Source organism: Brachyhypopomus gauderio, chromosome 9 (genome assembly GCF_052324685.1).
Source record: "Brachyhypopomus gauderio isolate BG-103 chromosome 9, BGAUD_0.2, whole genome shotgun sequence".
Taxonomy (NCBI): domain Eukaryota; kingdom Metazoa; phylum Chordata; class Actinopteri; order Gymnotiformes; family Hypopomidae; genus Brachyhypopomus; species Brachyhypopomus gauderio.
Window position 1 is genome coordinate 11,962,952 of NC_135219.1, and position 18,248 is coordinate 11,981,199.

Genomic DNA, 18,248 nt, shown 5'->3' on the forward strand with positions numbered 1-18,248 from the left:
TAAGTCATAAATTCCATTACAGCGTACTGGGCGGTTTCTTTGTATTTTTATGTCCCTGGTATTACTTTGGACCATTTTTTGTTCTTCGTATTGCCTTTTTCCTGCTCCGTTGGATTTGTCTCTAAGCTTCCTGGTTTTGATCTCGAACTGTTATGGTTCCTGGATTTGTATCATTCTTCTCCGGATTTGAACCTTGCCTGTTTTATTGTTTGCTATTTCCAACATTCCTATTAAATTACAAAAAACGCTTACATTTTTGTCGCTACCGTGTGACCTGTGTGGAAACGTCACACCTATCTATCTGAAGACTCGTCAGTATATATATATAACGACTTTGAATTTTTGGAATTCGATGCAGTTTATACTTTAAAATTCAAGTATGAATGTAATGCTATCGCTTTCTCACTATGATAAATCACAGTGTACATAGGTAACGAGTGCCTTCTTTTCTAGGAATCCACCCCACTTTATATAACTCCCTTATTTGGCAACAGTCCAGTTCGGTGACCGAATACACATTCATATACAGAGAACCGCGTACTCATGCATTACACAGAACTATCGCAAGGATCTTGCAAGCAAACATACGCATCTACAGAGATCTTCCCAAGTTCCAGCCATGGTCTTACACTTAGTGGAGCACCTCGGTTTTACAGGCTGTCTGATATGCTTCTTTGTTCTCCTGCTGATCGTTGACTTGATCAGAAACAAAAATCCATCCAATTTTCCTCCTGGACCCTGGCCTCTACCCTTTGTGGGAAATATTTTCACTGGCCTTGACTTCAGAACAATAGACAAGGTATTGTTTTTTTCAATATGTACGACTCTGTTGGTGCTTATTGTTATTACACTATTGTACATTTAAACTGCTGAACCAAGGTTAGAGCCAAGAAGTCAAAGAGATTAATTCTATAAAGCTATATAATTCACTTTGTTTCACTGTCTCTACTTTTACATTATTTACAAATTAAAATTTGTCCTCCCCCTCCCTCTCTCTCTCTCTCTCTCTCTCTCTCGATTTTATGGGTGTCCCCACTCAGCTTGCTGAGAGGCATGGGGAGGTGTTCAGTCTGAGATGGGGCAGTGAGAAAACAGTGTTTGTCTCTGGATACAAAATGGTGAAGGAGGCTCTCATCACTCAGCTGGACAGCTTTGCTGATCGGCCAGTGGTTCCCCTGTTTCACAAAGTATTTAAAGGACTTGGTAACTAAAGGGATGACATGTGGGCTAGCATAAATCTGTATAAAACAAGAAATGTTGGTGATAATCTTTTCATAATTATCAAAAAAAGTAGCCTTCAGTTACTAAGAGAAGCAGAACATGAAGTACTTTAGTGATGTAATATCTGTGTACTAACACTATGGCATGGTGTGAAGGTGTTGTCCTTAGTAACGGGTACCTGTGGAGGGCACAGAGGAAGTTTGTCGTCACACACCTGCGGACCTTTGGTGAGGCTAAGAAGAACCTGGAGACGAGTATCCAGCAGGAGTGTGTCTTTCTGTGTGATGCTTTCAAAGAGGAAGGTGGTAAGTTGTCAGTCTGAAGTAAATTTACATAGGTCTGACTTTCCTAATTCTTTGAATGAATAATTGACATGCCACGTTTTGTTCAAATGTGAATAAAAGCTGATAAATATTTTTTCCCACAACAATGCCTCTTGTACATCATCGTATTATCTCCTGGGAGATGCCTGTGTCATTTCCAGTCAAAAATATAATTTCTGGTTAAATAAAAGTACATTTAAGTCAAAATTTGCCAGGGGTATGAATACTTTTGGGCATGACTATATATATGCAAAAAATGCTTTTCCTTTGTTGTTGCATTATTTGATTTTGAAATATGTTCCCCCAATTTTATAGGTCCTTTCGATCCTCAGTTCTTCTTGAACAATGCAGTCTCAAACATCATCTGTTCTCTGGTATTTGGGCATCGCTTCGACTACCATGATGAGAACTTTCTGGCTGTCTTGCGTTTTGACATTGAAGCCGTCATATTAGCAGGCTCCAACCAGGCTCAGGTTTGTAGGCAGTGCAGGTTATTACTCAGGTTAATACTCAGTTCTATAGTACAAAACTCTCATAGCGGCTGATCTCCTGGATTAAATTATATGGAATATTTCATTCTATTTGGAAATCTTTATAAAATGTAAAGAAAATTGACTGCTCTGAGCATTATCATTCATGTTGCATTTGGCATTGTAAGTGTTATTGATACTATTGTTGAGAACCATTATTTTCATTATTTGTAGTGATTATTTAATCATTGGAAGCAACATCTGGAGGAATGCTCTCAGTAGGACTCAATAGGACCACATGCTTTTAATTGGACTCAATATTTCTCACTCGCTTGCAGTAACTCTTGATCAAAGCTGATTGTCTTCAATTCAGTGTGCATATGCAATGAACTAAAGAGAGTGAGAAGAATTTGTTGTGTTTGTGTGGCAGCTGTACAATGCCTTCCCACGCCTCTTTGAATACCTTCCTGGTCCTCACCAGAAGATTTTTGCAAACTATGAGAAAATTGTAGATTTCCTGAAAGATGAGATCAGAAAGCACAAAGAAGACTGGGATCCTTCAGACCCACGGGACTACATCGATGCCTACCTGGCAGAAATGGAGAAGGTCTGTTTAAGAACGGTAGCAAAGCCAGTGTTTGTTATTTTATTTTTCCATAGTTATTTCATATAGTTCATTTGTTTACTGTGTCATCGACCAACATACATCACACTTCATACATCATGGTTCACTGAACCCTCCAGAAAAAGAGTGACCCTGAGGCTGGCTTTAACATGGAGACACTGGTTGTTGCTACACTGGACATGCTTGAGGCGGGGACAGAAAGTGCAGCCACGACATTACGGTGGGGACTGCTCTTCATGATGAAATACCCTCACATACAAGGTAAACTTTGTTTCGTCATCATTATTTGTAGATGTAGACATGTTTATGTCTGAAACATTTACATGATGTGCTGACTTACCGTTTCAGAAAATGTGCAGGCTGAGATAGACCGAGTGATTGGACAGTCACGCCAACCCACCTTAGATGACCGAGCTAACATGCCTTACACTGAAGCTGTCATCCATGAGACCCAGAGAATGGGCAACATCGTCCCGCTGGGGTTCCCCAAAAAGGCCTGTAAAGACACCACACTGGGTGGATACTTCATACCAAAGGTCTGACATTAACCATCAGTGTTAGTGGAAAAGAAATGTCTTCTATTCTGCTTTACATACAGTGTACATCACATATACACATGTACTTAGAGGCATCTTCTTCACCAAAGAGAATGCTGCAGAAATATAATCTGTGCCATAAATGACTTCCTCTCCCATCATTAGGGCACTTCTGTCACTACAAACCTGTCATCTGTACTTAATGACAAGAGTGAGTGGGAAACGCCAGACACCTTTAACCCAGGACACTTCCTGGATGACCAGGGCAAGTTCCGCAAGAGAGACGCCTTTCTGCCCTTTTCAGCAGGTGACACCAATATGCATGTAATGTATCAAGAGGGCGGGTGTGACGCAAATGCAGGTTTTTATAAAATTTATTAAATAGAACAGAAATCTAACAAAACAAAAGAAAACAACTAAGTAAATGGGAAAATACGTTAGAGAAAACATACAAACGACAACATGGCAAACAGAACAACTACGTTACAGAAACAAAGCATAAATTCATAAAGAAGACCATCCATGACTAACAAGAGTAACACCAAAACAACATAATCCAAACTAGACAAAGGAACTAAACGGACGTAAGAAATATATATACTCAGGGTATTGAATGTGGGGACTACTATAAAACTAAACAGGAACAGTTTCAACAGCAGACAGGGAACACGAAATGAATAACATGAAACCGAAAGCGTAAACCACAGTACTAAACGTCTGGACAGGGAATTAGGAGATGGGTAAACATGCAACGATAACTACAGAAGAAACCAAGGTACTGACGACAGAGCTCAGAAGGTACATGGTTAAAGAGAGACGTAGGGAGAAATGCCATTAGAAATAGGAACGAACGAACCAGACAGGGGGTGAGGGGGAAACAGGAAGAAATAACTATCAAACACAGGGAGACAGAGAAAGAAATCAGAAACAAATACGGAGCACGTACGAAAACGCTAACTAGAACATGACAGAGAGTATATAAAGCAGAGCAAGGCAAGGGAGTACTCACAACACAATGACCGACAACGAGGGACAAAACAGAGGAGGCTAAATACACTGAAACAGGGAAGAGAAACGAGACGCAGGTGGAAACACTGAGGACAGGGGCGTGACAGACAGAAGGGAAACCAAGGAAACAGGAAAACAAGGTGGGGCTAGGGCAGACGACACGGGCCTGGGAAAGGAAGGCGGAGCTGGATGTGACAATGCAGCTGTGTCCCCAACCTCACAACTGAATAATGGATAATAAATATATATAGGAAATGTAATTGCCAACAGTACATATATGGAAAGTTGTATAGAAACAACCCCATGTGCACTATATATGTAGTCCAGCAGGAATGACAGCTGCTATTGCAAGGAGATGAGCTTCAGGGGTCCACAAGGAAGGGAATGAGGTTCACAGGTACACAAGGAAGGAGATGAGGTTCACGGGTACACAAGGAAGGAGATGAGGTTCACGGGTACACAACGAAGGGGATGAGGTTCACGGGTACACAACGAAGGGGATGAGGTTCACGGGTACATAAAGAAGGGGATGAGATTCACGGGTACACAACGAAGTGGATGAGGTTCACTGGTACACAAGGAAGGTTCAATGAATGTGAAGAACAGCAGTGGACAAGTTATTGAACATATTATGATGTAATGATGTAGGCAAGTGTGATCAGGGACATGCGTGTTAGCACCTAGCCATGGTGAGTTAATGTACAGTGTTTAATGAAACTAATGCATGTATGTAGATAAAGGACTAAAGGAGGGTTTAGGACACTGGAGACATTTTGCTTAATTATAGATAAGAATGTTGACAACTTCCAATACAAAATTTTTCTTGTTTATGTAATATTATCATGTTTCACCTGAAATCCCTGTTCCCCAGGTAGGAGGTCGTGTGTGGGGGAGCCACTGGCCCGCATGGAGCTCTTCCTGTTCTTCACCTCCCTCCTCCAGCAGTTCACCTTCTCCCCTGAGCCTGGAGTGGAGCTGAGTCTGGAGGGGCAACTGGGCTTCACCTACTCCCCAGGCCCTTACCGCCTGTGTGTGAGCCCACGCTAAAGCCCTCCGTGGAGGGGAGAGGAAGGGCAAGATGCCCTGAGGATGAGGTGCAGGTGGAGGTTTTAAATATGACAATCAGAAGAACCAAATTGAACCAGACAACTGTAAGTGGTATAGATTGGTTGACATGTTGATGAATGCAATCCAAACATATGTTAGTCTTTTTCTAAAACCTTGGAACATCATCAAATAAATAATTAAAAATATATGATCATTTACCTGAAGCTACGTACTTCCTATATACATAGTCAATGTGACGCTGGGGTCGTGGCGAAGGATGAGACACGGAATCCTTACAATTTGACTGACTTCACTTTTAATTACACAAATATTACGCAATAGCGCACAATCAACACCGAAGAAGCACACACACAACGTGTAGACTTAGACAACGACGAGCACAGGACACTGCGCGAGTGCACATTAAATAGACAAACCACATTAGCCCCACGTGATTACGAGACTATTCACAGGTGATACACATTATCACACGACATAGCCATCACCACGGAATTCCACAGACGCAGACAAAGCACGTGGACAACGTTGACACACGCCCAAAAGGGAGGGGCCGGGGTCCTCAACGTGACACAATATGCAGTATTAATTAATGATATATGTTTAACATTCACCGTATAACTCTCACATGCTAAAAACCATCATTATGTTTTGGTTTTTCTTTTTTTATGTACAAATATCATTTGTAAGACAATTTAGCCATTATATTATTACAACATAAAACCATTGCATCCACGATTAAGGCATCTCTGATCTTTCTTTCAGTGTGTTGTGGCAAGGTTCACAGTGATCAGATTGCATCTGTTCATTTATGATCCATGAGATCTTTAAATCAATACTGCAACCCTAAACTAATACCATGAGTACAGTTTTTAAGTCTTTCAGTGTTCTCTTTTGTTCATGTATTTTCCCCATCGCATGTATTTTCCCCATTTTTCGTTCTTTGTATTGTCTTTTTCCTGCTCTGTTGGAATCCAGTCTGTCCATCTAGTCTGTCTCTACTGTACCTCATTTCCTGATAAGGACAACACCAATCATACATCTGTTTAGTTTTTTATTATTGATAACCAGTTGTTTAAAGCCACATCGCATTTCTTCTGTATGTAACTAGATGTCTTCGTTATTAAACTTCAGAACTCTTTCCTGACACACGTGTGTTGTGAATCTGTTCTCCCAGCGCTGGTTACGGAAGACCAGAGCCAGCCCTGACCAATGTGGTGCCCTAGGCGAGATTTTGGTTGGTGCCCCCTGCATCATCAATCATCGGGTTTATTGTATCAGTATTAAAGTAAATGAATTATAAATATTACCGTATAACAAAATAAATATAAAGGTGTTGCACAAAAAATAATTTAAAACTACTTTACATAAAGTAGTACAGAGAACAACTTTTAAATATTACTAATAAATAAAATAAAAAACAACAACTACCACCAGTGCAAATCAGTGCAATTTGCCTACTGCAAAATTTTTATTATTTCAAAAGTGCATCTGAAATGAACAGAGGAGCATATGTGTGTTTTAATATATATTTATTTTAAAACTAGCTGAGCTAAGCTAATCATAGCACCTACTAGGATTGGGCATCCATTAAAAAGATCTGTGGGCGTGGTCAGCAGTTCGTGCTCACTGATTGGTTATGGAGTGGTTGTGTTCACTAAATATCATAGAGGGGGAAAAACCACAAAAACGATGAGTGTTAGTTGTGAGTCATGCGAGCTGTTTTCAAAGAAAAACACCACTGCTACAGATTGGCAGCATTTTGGATTTGTTTCAAATAAAAAGGAGAGCCAGCAAACCTATATGAGTCAGTGTGTAAGATCTGCTTACAGAAATTCCCATCCAAAGATGGAAACACATCAAACATGCATTCTCATTCGAAGCACACTTTAATTACAATTCAGCGGATGCTATAAAAGTCCAGACTCAGTTATCACTTTAATTGGAGCTTTTGCCAAATACAAAAAATACACAAGAGACAATAGAAGGTGATTACATTAGCGACATCTGAAGTTACTGCTTATTGTAGAGTCTCTAATCAACGACCTGCTTATTTAGTGAAAATGGGGGGTTATGAGGTCTTTTCAAATTTCTTTATGAGTTTAGGGAAGGGGGTAACTGACGCTATCACTTGCTAGCTAGTAACTACCTTTCTGAAGAGATAATACCATTATATTTCATTTTTTTCGCCTTTCTTCCTCCTCTTTTCTCCTTTTTCTACCCACCGCGTTCAAGCTATCCGCGCTTTTGCGATTCATCCGCGCTTTAAATCTTATTGCGATGTTGTCTAAACAGTAACGGTGCGCAGAGCGCGCGGGGGCGTGAGGGGGGGTCACGCCCGGGTGATAGGTGTCGTGTGTTATTATAATAATTATTAATTTGACTAATATTATTAAAGGATTAAATTATGATTATGTGGACTTTGCTTATTTTCACATTTATTAATTGTTCATTTGTAAAAAAAAAAAAAAAAAAACGAATGCTCACGAGCTCCTTCCTGGACAGGCGTCGCTAGCATTTGCCTAATGGAAAGGCCGGCCCAGGTAACGAGTGCCTTCTTTTCTAGGAATCCACCCCACTTTACATAACTCCCTTATTTGGTAACAGTCCAGTTCGGTGACTGAATACACATTCATATACAGAGGACCGCGTACTCATGCAATACACAGAACTATCGCAGGGAAATTGCAAGCACAAATACGCATCTACAGAGATCTTCCCAAGTTCCAGCCATGGTCTTACACTTAGTGGAGCACCTCGGTTTTACAGGCTGTCTGATATGCTTCTTTGTTCTCCTGCTGATCGTTGACTTGATCAGAAACAAAAATCCACCCAACTTTCCTCCTGGACCCTGGCCTCTACCCTTTGTGGGAAATATTTTCACTGGCCTTGACTTCAGAACAATAGACAAGGTATTGTTTTTTTTAAATATGTACGACTCTGTTGGTGCTTATTATTACACTATTGTACATTTAAACTGCTGAACCAAGGTTAGAGCCACAAAGTCAAAGAAATTACTTCTATAAAGTTATATTATTCACTTTGTTTCACTGTCTCTACCTTTAAATTATTTACAAATTAAAATTTGTTGTCCTCTCTCTCTCTCTCTCTCTCTCTCTCTCTCTCTCTCTCTCTCTCTCTCTCTCTCTCTCTCTCTCTCTCCTCTCTCTCTTGATTTTTCGGGTGTCCCCACTCAGCTTGCTGAGAGGCATGGCGAGGTGTTCAGTCTGAGATGGGGTAGTGAGAAAACAGTGTTTGTCTCTGGATACAAAATGGTGAAGGAGGCTCTCCTCACTCAGCTGGACAGCTTTCCTGATCGGCCAGTGGTTCCCCTGTTTCACAAAGTATTTAAAGGACTTGGTAACTAAAGGGATGACATGTGGGCTAGCATAAAACTGCATCAAACAAGAAATGTTTATAATTTTTTCATAATTATCAAAAAAGTAGCCTTCAATTACTAACAGAAGCAGTTCATGAAGTACTTTAGTGATGTGATATCTGTGTACTAACTGTCACGCTACGGTCCCCGAACCCTTCCTTTTGGGGCGTGTGTTAACGTTGTCTGTGTCTACTCGTCTGCGTCAGTGTAGCTCCATGGGTGCGGGTGCGTCTTGTCATTATCCGTCTCACCTGTGGCTCGTCTCGTCATCACGTGGGGTTGATGTGGTCTGTCTATTTAATGTGCGTTCGCGCAGTGTCTTGTGCTCGTCGTTGTCTACAGTCTACACGTTGCTGTGTGAGTGTTTCTGTTCTCCGTGCGCTATTGCGCAATATCTGTTAAATAAAGTGACGTCTGTTACGCAAAGCAAGGATCCCGTGTCTCATCCTTCGCCGCGGGTCTCGCGTCACAGAACGACGAGCCGACAAGAGACACCAAACCATGCCAGGCTACACCACCCGACCTAAGAAGGGGAGGAGGCCCAGCAAGCACCACCACGCCTCTTCCCCTGCACAGCACCGCGGAGCCCCCGTCACCCTCGAAGCGATGCAGCAGGATCCGTTATGTGCGGTTATGCTGCTTCGGGCTCGGGAAGCCAGGACTGAGGAGTTGGCGGACTATTTCCGCGAGACCGCGGTGCGGTTTTGGAAGGAGCGTCACCCCTCTCCCTCCAAGGACCTCTCACCTCTGCGGGTAGGCTCCCTCGAGCTCTGCTCCACGGAGAAGACCCCCGAGAGCGAGTTCGAGGGGGCGGACTCTCCGGACGAGGAAGAAGAGGAAGAGGACAGTTCACCCTCTATATGCTCCGCACCCACCATAGATTATGGCGAGGGAGAAGAGGAGGTGGACTATCCCCACTCCGTGTGCTCCGCCCCAACCGAATACTACGGCGGGGAGGAGGAGGACTACCCTCCATCAGTGTATTCCGATCCCACCATAGACTACGGTGAGGAGGAGGGGTCCTACACCGAGGAGGAGGGCTACATCCCTCCGCCCGTAGGTCCCTCTACCACCGTGGAGGAAGGCGGAGAGGAGTATGACGAGGAGGAGTACCCTACGTCGGAGTGCTCCGCATACCCTGAGGAAGAGGGCTCCTATACCGAGGAGGAAGAGGAGAGCCCTCCCACCTCGGAACTGTCCGCCGGGACGGTGAAGAGGAGGAGGTTTCCAGAGGCGGGCTCGTCTCCCGAGCGCTCCCCAGCCAGCGACATGGACTGTTCACGGGGTGGCAGCTCGGGGCAGCCCATGAGCTGGAGCCGTGGCAGTGAGGAAGATATGGAAGCAGAGGAGGCCCCTCCCACTGCCAGGTCCGGAGGGAGATCCCCGGGTGAAGAAGGATTCCCGTACGGCCCACCGAGGGGCGGGACCAGCCGTGCTGCACCTGACGCGTCCGCCAGCCGTGCTGCACCTGACGCGTCCGCCAGCCGCGCTGCACCTGGCGCGTCCACCAGCCGCGCTGCGCCCGGTGGAGGGTTTGCAGCGAGGGCAGGAGGAGGACCGCCCACCGCAGCGCCTGCAGCCCCAGCAGCTCCCGGTCTCTCTCCCCTGATCGCTCTCCTCCTGGCGCGCAGCCTGGCGCCACTGTCATGTGTGTCCGTTCCTGTTTTCGTATGTATTCCCGTATGTCTGCCTAATCTCCTTTTCCCTTTCGTGCCTCTGTGTGTTAATGTTCCTGTTTGTGTGTTTGTAAATGTCCCGTTAAATGTGTCTAACGTGTTTTCCCCGGTCTTCCCAGGGAGGGTGTTCTAGGCTGTTCGTGGCGGATTCTCCACCGAGGGCGGTCATCTCCCAGACGCAGGACTGGGCGCTTCGGATCCGCCCATCGACGTGGGTTCGGGGCACTCGGTCCTGTTGGCACCCCGGGACGGGTAGTGCCCTTGGTGGGGGCGTCTGTCACGCTACGGTCCCCGAACCCTTCCTTTTGGGGCGTGTGTTAACGTTGTCTGTGTCTACTCGTCTGCGTCAGTGTAGCTCCGTGGGTGCGGGTGCGTCTTGTCATTATCCGTCTCACCTGTGGCTCGTCTCGTCATCACGTGGGGTTGATGTGGTCTGTCTATTTAATGTGCGTTCGCGCAGTGTCTTGTGCTCGTCGTTGTCTACAGTCTACACGTTGCTGTGTGAGTGTTTCTGTTCTCCGTGCGCTATTGCGCAATATCTGTTAAATAAAGTGACGTCTGTTACGCAAAGCAAGGATCCCGTGTCTCATCCTTCGCCGCGGGTCTCGCGTCACACTAACACTCTGGCATGGTGTGAAGGTGTTTTCCTCAGTAACGGGTACCTGTGGAGGGCACAGAGGAAGTTTGTCGTCACACACCTGCGGACCTTTGGTGAGGCTAAGAAGAACCTGGAGACGAGTATCCAGCAGGAGAGTGTCTTCCTGTGTGATGCTTTCAAAGAGGAAGGTGGTAAGTTGTCAGTCTGAAGTAAATTTAACCAACTAAATGAAAGCATATCATATATATAAGCAAAAAATGCATTAACTTTGTTGTTGCATTATTTGATTTTGAAATATGTCCCCCCAATTTTATAGGTCCTTTCGATCCTCAGTTCTTCTTGAACAATGCAGTCTCAAACATCATCTGTTCTCTGGTATTTGGGCATCGCTTCGACTACCATGATGAGAACTTTCTGGCTGTCTTGCGTTTTGACACTGAAGCTATCAAACTAGCAGGCTCCAACCAGGCTCAGGTTTGTAGGCAGTGCAGGTTATTACTCAGGTTAATACTGAGGTTAATACTCTCTATAGTACAAAACTCACATAGCGGCTGATCTCCTGGATTAAATGATATGGAATATTTAATTCTATTTGAAAATATTTTTTAAATGTAAAGAATATTGACTGCTCTGTGTATTATCATTCATGTTGTATTTGGCATTCTAAGTGTTATTCCTACAAATATAGCACATTTAGTTAATATTTAAGAATCATTGTTTTCATTATTTGTAGTGATTATTTAATCATTGGAAGCATCATCTGGAGGAATGCTCTCAGTAGGACTCAATAGGACCACATGCTCTTAATTGGACTCCATATTTCTCACTAGCTTGCAGCACCTCTTGGTCAAAGCCGATTGCCTTCAATTCAGTGTGCATGTGCAATGAACTAAAGAGAGTGAGAAGCCTTCTGTTGTGTTTGTGTGGCAGTTGTACAATGCCTTCCCACGCCTCTTTGAATACCTTCCTGGTCCTCACCAGAAGATTTTTGCAAACTATGAGAAAATTGTAGATTTCCTGAAAGATGAGATCAGAAAACACAAAGAAGACTGGGATCCTTCAGACCCACGGGACTACATCGATGCCTACCTGGCAGAAATAGAGAAGGTCTGTTTAAGAACGGTAGCAAAGCCAGTGTTTGTTATTTCATTTTTCCATAGTTATTTCATATAGTTCATTTGTTTACTGTGTCATCGACCAACATACATCACACTTCATACATAATGGTTCACTGAACCCTCCAGAAAAAGAGTGACCCTGAGGCTGGCTTTAACATGGAGACTCTGGTTGTTTCCACACTGGACATGCTTGAGGGGGGGACAGAAAGCACAGCCACGACATTACGGTGGGGACTGCTCTTCATGATGAAATACCCTCACATACAAGGTAAACTTTGTTTCTTCATCATAATTTGTAGATGTAGACATGTTTATGTCTGAAACATTTACACAATGATGTGCTGACTTACCATTTTAGAAAAGGTGCAGGCTGAGATAGACCGAGTGATTGGACAGTCACGCCAACCCACCTTAGATGACAGAGCTAACATGCCATACACTGAAGCTGTCATCCATGAGACCCAGAGGATGGGCAACATTATTCCTCTGGGGTTCCCCAAAAAGGCCTGTAAAGACACCACACTGGGTGGATACTTCATACCAAAGGTCTGAAATTAACCATCAGTGTTTCTTGGTGGAAAAGATATTTATTCTATTCTGTTTTACATACAGTGTACATCACATATACACATGTACTTAGAGGTGCATTCTTCACCAAGGAGAATGCTGCAGAAATATAATCTGTGCCATAAATGACTTCCTCTCCCATCATTAGGGCACTTCTGTAACTACAAACCTGTCATCTGTACTTAATGACAAGAGTGAGTGGGAAACGCCAGACACCTTTCACCCAGGACACTTCCTGGATGACCAGGGCCAGTTCCGCAAGAGAGACGCCTTTCTGCCCTTTTCAGCAGGTGACACCAATATGCAGTACTGTGTCCCCAACCTCACATCTGAATAATGGATAATTTTTTAAAATATATTTTCAATTCAACATTTTCCTGTGATTGGTAGTATTACTTCCACTCTTTGCAGGTGGTATGTACCATTCAGTGGTTTCTCTTTCCATGATGGTTTCTGCTCTTTCTCATTCTTATCCTCTTCTTGTTTGCTGTGGAGCCAGGAATACTCCTGGATCTTAGATGTTTCATCCTGGATAGTGGCTCTAACACTCCCTAATCTATAGCCCCACTCTTTCTTCTTAGTGTACAGTCTCAGAGTTCTGGATGTGGGATGCAACCTTTCATGCATTGTGAGAAGTTTCTCTGTCTTGATGTGGATGGCTTCCATCTCCTCCTTTGGCCAGCTTATTATACCCGCGGAGTATCTGATGACTCATAGAGTGTAGGTGTTCATGGCATGGATCTTGTTGTTTCCACCTGACATCTCAGGACTTACTTCACTCTTTGTTATTATTTGGCTTTAGGTGTTTTCCTTGTAATTTCCATCATGTTTCTCATTTGCCTGTGGGATTCCAAGGTACTCACTGCCCTCAACATCTGTTATGTTTCTTTGCGGTATTAAGATCCCCTCAATCCTAATTGTTCTCCTTCTCCTTTTAATAATCTCACCACACATTTCTAGTCTGAAAGACATTCCAGTGCCGTTGCTGTATGTGCTGGTGAGATGGATCAGGGAGTTCCATGAAGAGGAGGTGGCTGACGAACTTTAGATTATTTCACTGAGAATGTTCAGGTCTATGCAAAACAGCAGGAGGGACAGGGCATCTCCTTGCAAAATGATGGCAACTTGTGCAATTGGCCTAAGTTGGTTTCCAGGGTTGCCTTCCACAGCCCTATGAATTCTTTATGAAGGCTCTTTAGTGTTATACAGCCTCAAGCATTCCAGGATCCATGTGTGAAGCATTGAATCATGGGGTTTCTTGTAGTGACTGCAGAGGTCGGTGAATGGGTTGGTCTGTCTGTTCTTGATTTGGTTCCTTTGGTGATTTTTGCCAGAGTGGACTACATTTATGCACTGAGCCATGTGCCTCTTCATCTTAGTTACAGTGATACCTCAAAGGAGCTTCCATATTGTGCAGAGACAGTGTGGTTGGTAGAGGGAAGGAACTGCCCTGTCTACGGGATCGTTCAGGATCAGGCCCGTGTTGGCTTCATGGATGGGTTGGGCTTAGCAGTTGGTTCCCTTGTGCTGCCAGGTGCCCGTGGAATGCAGTTAGCTTCTTCAGCCAGTAGGCATGGGCCACATCAAACTCCCAACAACCCTCTAGCCATGAGCCTGATGTGTATCTGATGTCCAAAGCACTTTGTAAGTCGCTCTGGATAAGAGCGTCTGCTAAATGCCGTAAATGTGTAAATGTAAATGTACATGTCCTGACAGGTAGGAGGTCGTGTCTGGGGGAGTCCATGACCCGCATGCAGCTCTTCCTGTTCTTCACCTCCCTCCTGCAGCGGTTCACCTTCTCCCCTGAGCCTGGAGTGGAGCTGAGTCTGGAGGGACAGCTGGGCTTCACCAACGCCCCAGGCCCTTACCGCCTGTGTGTGAGCCCACGCTGAAGCCCTCCGTGGAGGGCAGAGGAAGGGCAAGATGCCCTGAGGATGAGGTGGAGCCAGTTAAAGTTAAAGAGTATGTACCAATCAACAGCAGGTCAAAGAGAAGTTTGAACTGTGCAAATTTGTTATTGTCATTTATGATGTCCTTTGAATTAGAAAAATATTTTATGGTTTTAATAAGTCAATTAAGCTTGCAAGTTTTATAATTATTTGGAGCAAGTTACTTGCATATATAGTTAACAAGCCAAGAAATTTCAATATGGCATTTCATTGGTCTACATTAAATACCATTATCACTGTTTCCCCACTGTGTTAATACCAAGGATTTTGACATACCTGATGCAAATATTTTTTAGACATTTTTCTGTCATTTTTTGTGCAATTTTGCATGGGTCATTAATATGGTTTGACAAAAGAATTGACACAAATACACGAATCTTGGTGGTTGCATTGAATGTTTAATAAACCCTGAGGTGCCCGAGGCTGCAGCTCAGCTTTGCTGCCCCACAGAGCGATACTGTTCCAGTTTTCTTTTACATGTAAAGCAGGACTGATCCTCACCTAGTTCAACTCACAATGCAATCGCTTTCAGAAACCCAGGACAAAGTGCAAACCGGTTTCAAAATGTCCTTGTATATGGGCCATGAACATGAGGCACAGGTTCACTGTGCTGCATATGTCAGCATGACAAATCACAATTTACACGGAGTAGATAATGGGGTGGCTGGTATATGTTCCACGCTCCTGGATTTCACACCGGCTTACATAACATCTAATAGTCCCCTGTATCACAAAGTATTTAAAGGACTTGGTAAAGGTAAAGGGATGTCTCACATAAGTTTTACATTAAATTTAATTGTAATTTTTGCATGCTATGAAAGTGTAGCCATGTAACCCCAGTGTAAACCCAGTAACAGCTACCTGTGCATGGTTAAGAAAACTAAAGTGTTTCTGAAAGCTGAGATCAGAAAGCATTAAAAGGACTGGGATCAGTGAGACCCAAGGACCCATCATCTGTGTGTGACAACAGTGATGTCATGGAGCGATTAGAGGGTGGACACACAATGAGAAGAGTGCGATTTATTATGGGCAAATCCAAAAGAAGAGTGATAAGAAGAGTCCAGGGTCATAATGGGAGAGTAGTCACAGAAACAAAACCAACATGCAGAGTATTAGCAGACATACCAAACAAAGAACAAACTGAATAAACTTCACCATAAACATGGCCACGAACACCTGGGCTGCATGCAAAAGAAAGACCAGCCAAACAGAAGTTCAAACACAGGCTTTATATACACAGAAAATCGAGAAGAATAAACCAGCGACACATAAAATTAATTACAGGGGGGGGACCAGAATGAAAACAAAAGCACATGAAACATGACAACTTGATGGAGAGATGGGGAGGGGGGCAGCTAGACGTACTTAATGACAGGAGTGACCAAGAAACACCAGATACCTTTAACACAGGACACCTGGATGACCACTATATGTGCATTTCAGTGACACAGCTCTGCAATCCGTATCTGTCCAACGGATAATACACAAACACACAGCTTCCACACTGAATCCCTCCCCATTCAAAGTTAGGATAATGAATGGAAGGTTGATTTTGCTAGAGAAAAAAGCATGCAAGAATACAAAAATACATTTTCAGGACCTGGATATTATTTTCTTGAGTGCCTCTATTCTAAGATGTCGAGGAATTACTTTGTATAAACTATCTATCTAAATCTATCTGAAATTATCTTTTTGAACTTACCATTTAAATTGAAACTTGAAAAACCATTTCATGATGCAATGTGAACAAATTTCTAAATACATTTAAGGTATGCCACAATTTTTCCCATTTTGCTGTATATTCTGGCAATAACTTACATACAAAATACACACTAAAAGCATGCATCCTCAGAAGGTTTCTTTTTTTCCTGGAACAGCATTTGGCATGCGCTTTGCCCCCGAGGACCTCTTTCCTGTTCACCCTGCGAGAGCCCCAGTTACAGCCGTGCTCCACAACACACATTACACACTGCAGCTCTACAAAAGCTCCTTGCCACTAAACATTACTGATAAACTAACTTCGATCAATTAATTCATTTCAGCTTGATGTCTGTGTCTTTACACATCACTATACATTGAACACTGTTCAGTGGCAACACTGACATTCAATCTGTTTGTAGAAGAAAGACATGCGTGTCAGAGGAAAAACAGACTTGAAATGTGTGTGTGTGCAGCACCTCTGGAATGTAAGCCAAAGAGCTGTTTGGGGTTAGTTTGAGTTCACTCTACCCCTAGATTATATAACTGTGCTAGGCTGCACCTAAGCAACAGGAGACGCCTTCTGTTGTTCACCATTTAACATGCACAGATCCCTATAATCACATGTACAAATTAAGAGTCTCAGTGCAATATAATAAAACTATACAAATGTAAGCTGATCTTTTCTGTCTTCCCAACTGTCTTCTGTCAGTTGCTCTTAATTAGCAATAATTTTTAGAATTAGCATTGATTTTCTATTATTTTACAGTTTGAGCTGTGGTGTCAAAGAGTGGTTGATTTTCATTTTGTATGACAAAACGTCATAAAAAAATCATACAGTCTAAAAATGTCACTTCATAAACTGAGAAATGGATGAATTGATAAATTGGTGATCTTTTATTCAGTTAATAACCCCCAAGAATCATGGTACTGTCTGCAGGGAACAGTGATCATCACTAACCTCTCCATGGTGTTGCATGACAAGAGTGAGTTAGAAACACCAGATACCTTCAACCCAGGACTCAAAAGGCAACTTCTGCAGGAGAGATGCTTTCTTCCCATTCTCTGCAGGTACACCAATTGAATAGCATCCGTTGTATTTGCAAATGTGAAGGGGTTCGCCTCTGTTAGTCGTTTCACCTGTTCTTTGTCTTGTTGCACCTGTTACGTGATACCGTTGGTGCATTTATGTGCGTGTCTTGTCCATGTTTTTTGTCAGTTGCTGTTAAGACCTGCGTTGTTTGTGGTTGACCGTTTGTTTGTAATAGTGTAAGTGCAATTATTACTTAAAATAAAAACACTGCTCCTGTCTTGGCATCCAGCACTCACATGTTATGAACAGTATTAGAGAAAAATGAAACATATATTTTCTGTAAACTAAAATACATTAAAATAAAATAAAAAACTATTAAGACAAATAAAAACAAATATGCAACCTCTGTATATCATAAATTTAGGACTACTTCATGGAGTGATAAAATTCCAACAGTAAATGCACTGCTTGTGTATAAGGTTTTTAAAAGTCAAAGTTCAAAGTCATTACTTTATATGGCACACCACAAAAATTATATCAATTAAATTAGAGAAGTGATGCGCAAGTTAGGTCATATTTTAAAATACCCTTCTTGTCTGAGCTATTAATTCAATCACCCTTTATAATGTTAATTTGGTTTTCTTCCTTCTATGAGTACACACCCAGTGCAGGTCAAAGGTCCTTAAACAGGAGGAGGACTGGTGAGGGGGCATGGCTAACAGGGAGGCTAAAACAGTTTGGTTTTGTGGTTGCTGGCTTCTTCAGGCTGTGTTCTACTTATTTCACTTTGTACCCACCTTCATTTATGTCCTTTCTTAATGTAATTTGTTTTCCTGGATATGTCTGCAGAAATGTAAGTCTGTAATTAAACAAACCTTGAATATTGAATGTCATTAGATAGTATGTGTTCAAGAAACAAGCATCAAGATTTCTCAGTCAACACAAAAAGACAAATAGCGATCTCTTATAAAATAGTGATATC

The 18,248-nt window shown here is 42.8% G+C and overlaps 2 protein-coding genes across 4 annotated transcripts; both read left to right on the plus strand.

The window, feature by feature from the left end:
• Nucleotides 1-619: 619 nt before the first annotated feature.
• LOC143523047 (cytochrome P450 2J2-like) lies at nt 620-6,395 on the plus strand. Of its 2 annotated transcripts, none has more exons than XM_077017178.1 (9): nt 620-799; nt 1,041-1,203; nt 1,377-1,526; nt 1,860-2,017; nt 2,445-2,621; nt 2,759-2,900; nt 2,988-3,175; nt 3,341-3,482; nt 5,055-6,395. In XM_077017178.1, the coding sequence occupies exons 1-9, from the start codon at nt 620-622 to the stop codon at nt 5,228-5,230; spliced, it is 1,476 nt and encodes a 491-aa protein (XP_076873293.1). In that variant the 3' UTR covers nt 5,231-6,395. The 2 variants fall into 2 exon arrangements, with proteins under 2 accessions (XP_076873293.1, XP_076873294.1); XM_077017179.1 differs by having other exon boundaries at nt 5,059-6,395.
• Nucleotides 6,396-7,841: 1,446 nt separating this feature from the next.
• LOC143523031 (cytochrome P450 2J2-like) lies at nt 7,842-14,982 on the plus strand. 2 transcript variants are annotated; one of them, XM_077017156.1, is made up of 9 exons: nt 7,842-8,160; nt 8,446-8,608; nt 10,943-11,092; nt 11,218-11,375; nt 11,832-12,008; nt 12,146-12,287; nt 12,378-12,565; nt 12,735-12,876; nt 14,303-14,975. In XM_077017156.1, exons 1-9 carry the CDS (start codon nt 7,981-7,983, stop codon nt 14,476-14,478), a joined length of 1,476 nt encoding a protein of 491 aa, XP_076873271.1. In that variant the 5' UTR covers nt 7,842-7,980; the 3' UTR covers nt 14,479-14,975. The 2 variants fall into 2 exon arrangements, with proteins under 2 accessions (XP_076873271.1, XP_076873270.1); XM_077017155.1 differs by lacking the exons at nt 7,842-8,160; nt 8,446-8,608 and having other exon boundaries at nt 10,267-11,092; nt 14,303-14,982.
• The last annotated feature ends 3,266 nt before the right edge of the window (nt 14,983-18,248 follow it).

Bases quoted from the DNA above. Each gene is read 5' to 3' on its own strand.
- LOC143523031 (XM_077017155.1), top strand. From the start codon at position 10,390: ATGTGTCTAACGTGTTTTCCCCGGTCTTCCCAGGGAGGGTGTTCTAGG. The intron at 12,009-12,145 runs GTCTGTTTAAGA...TGAACCCTCCAG, and splicing joins ACCTGGCAGAAATAGAGAAG to AAAAAGAGTGACCCTGAGGC. The intron at 12,566-12,734 runs GTCTGAAATTAA...TCCCATCATTAG, and splicing joins GTGGATACTTCATACCAAAG to GGCACTTCTGTAACTACAAA.
- LOC143523047 (XM_077017178.1), top strand. From the start codon at position 620: ATGGTCTTACACTTAGTGGAGCACCTCGGTTTTACAGGCTGTCTGATA. The intron at 2,901-2,987 runs GTAAACTTTGTT...TTACCGTTTCAG, and splicing joins GAAATACCCTCACATACAAG to AAAATGTGCAGGCTGAGATA. The intron at 3,176-3,340 runs GTCTGACATTAA...TCCCATCATTAG, and splicing joins GTGGATACTTCATACCAAAG to GGCACTTCTGTCACTACAAA.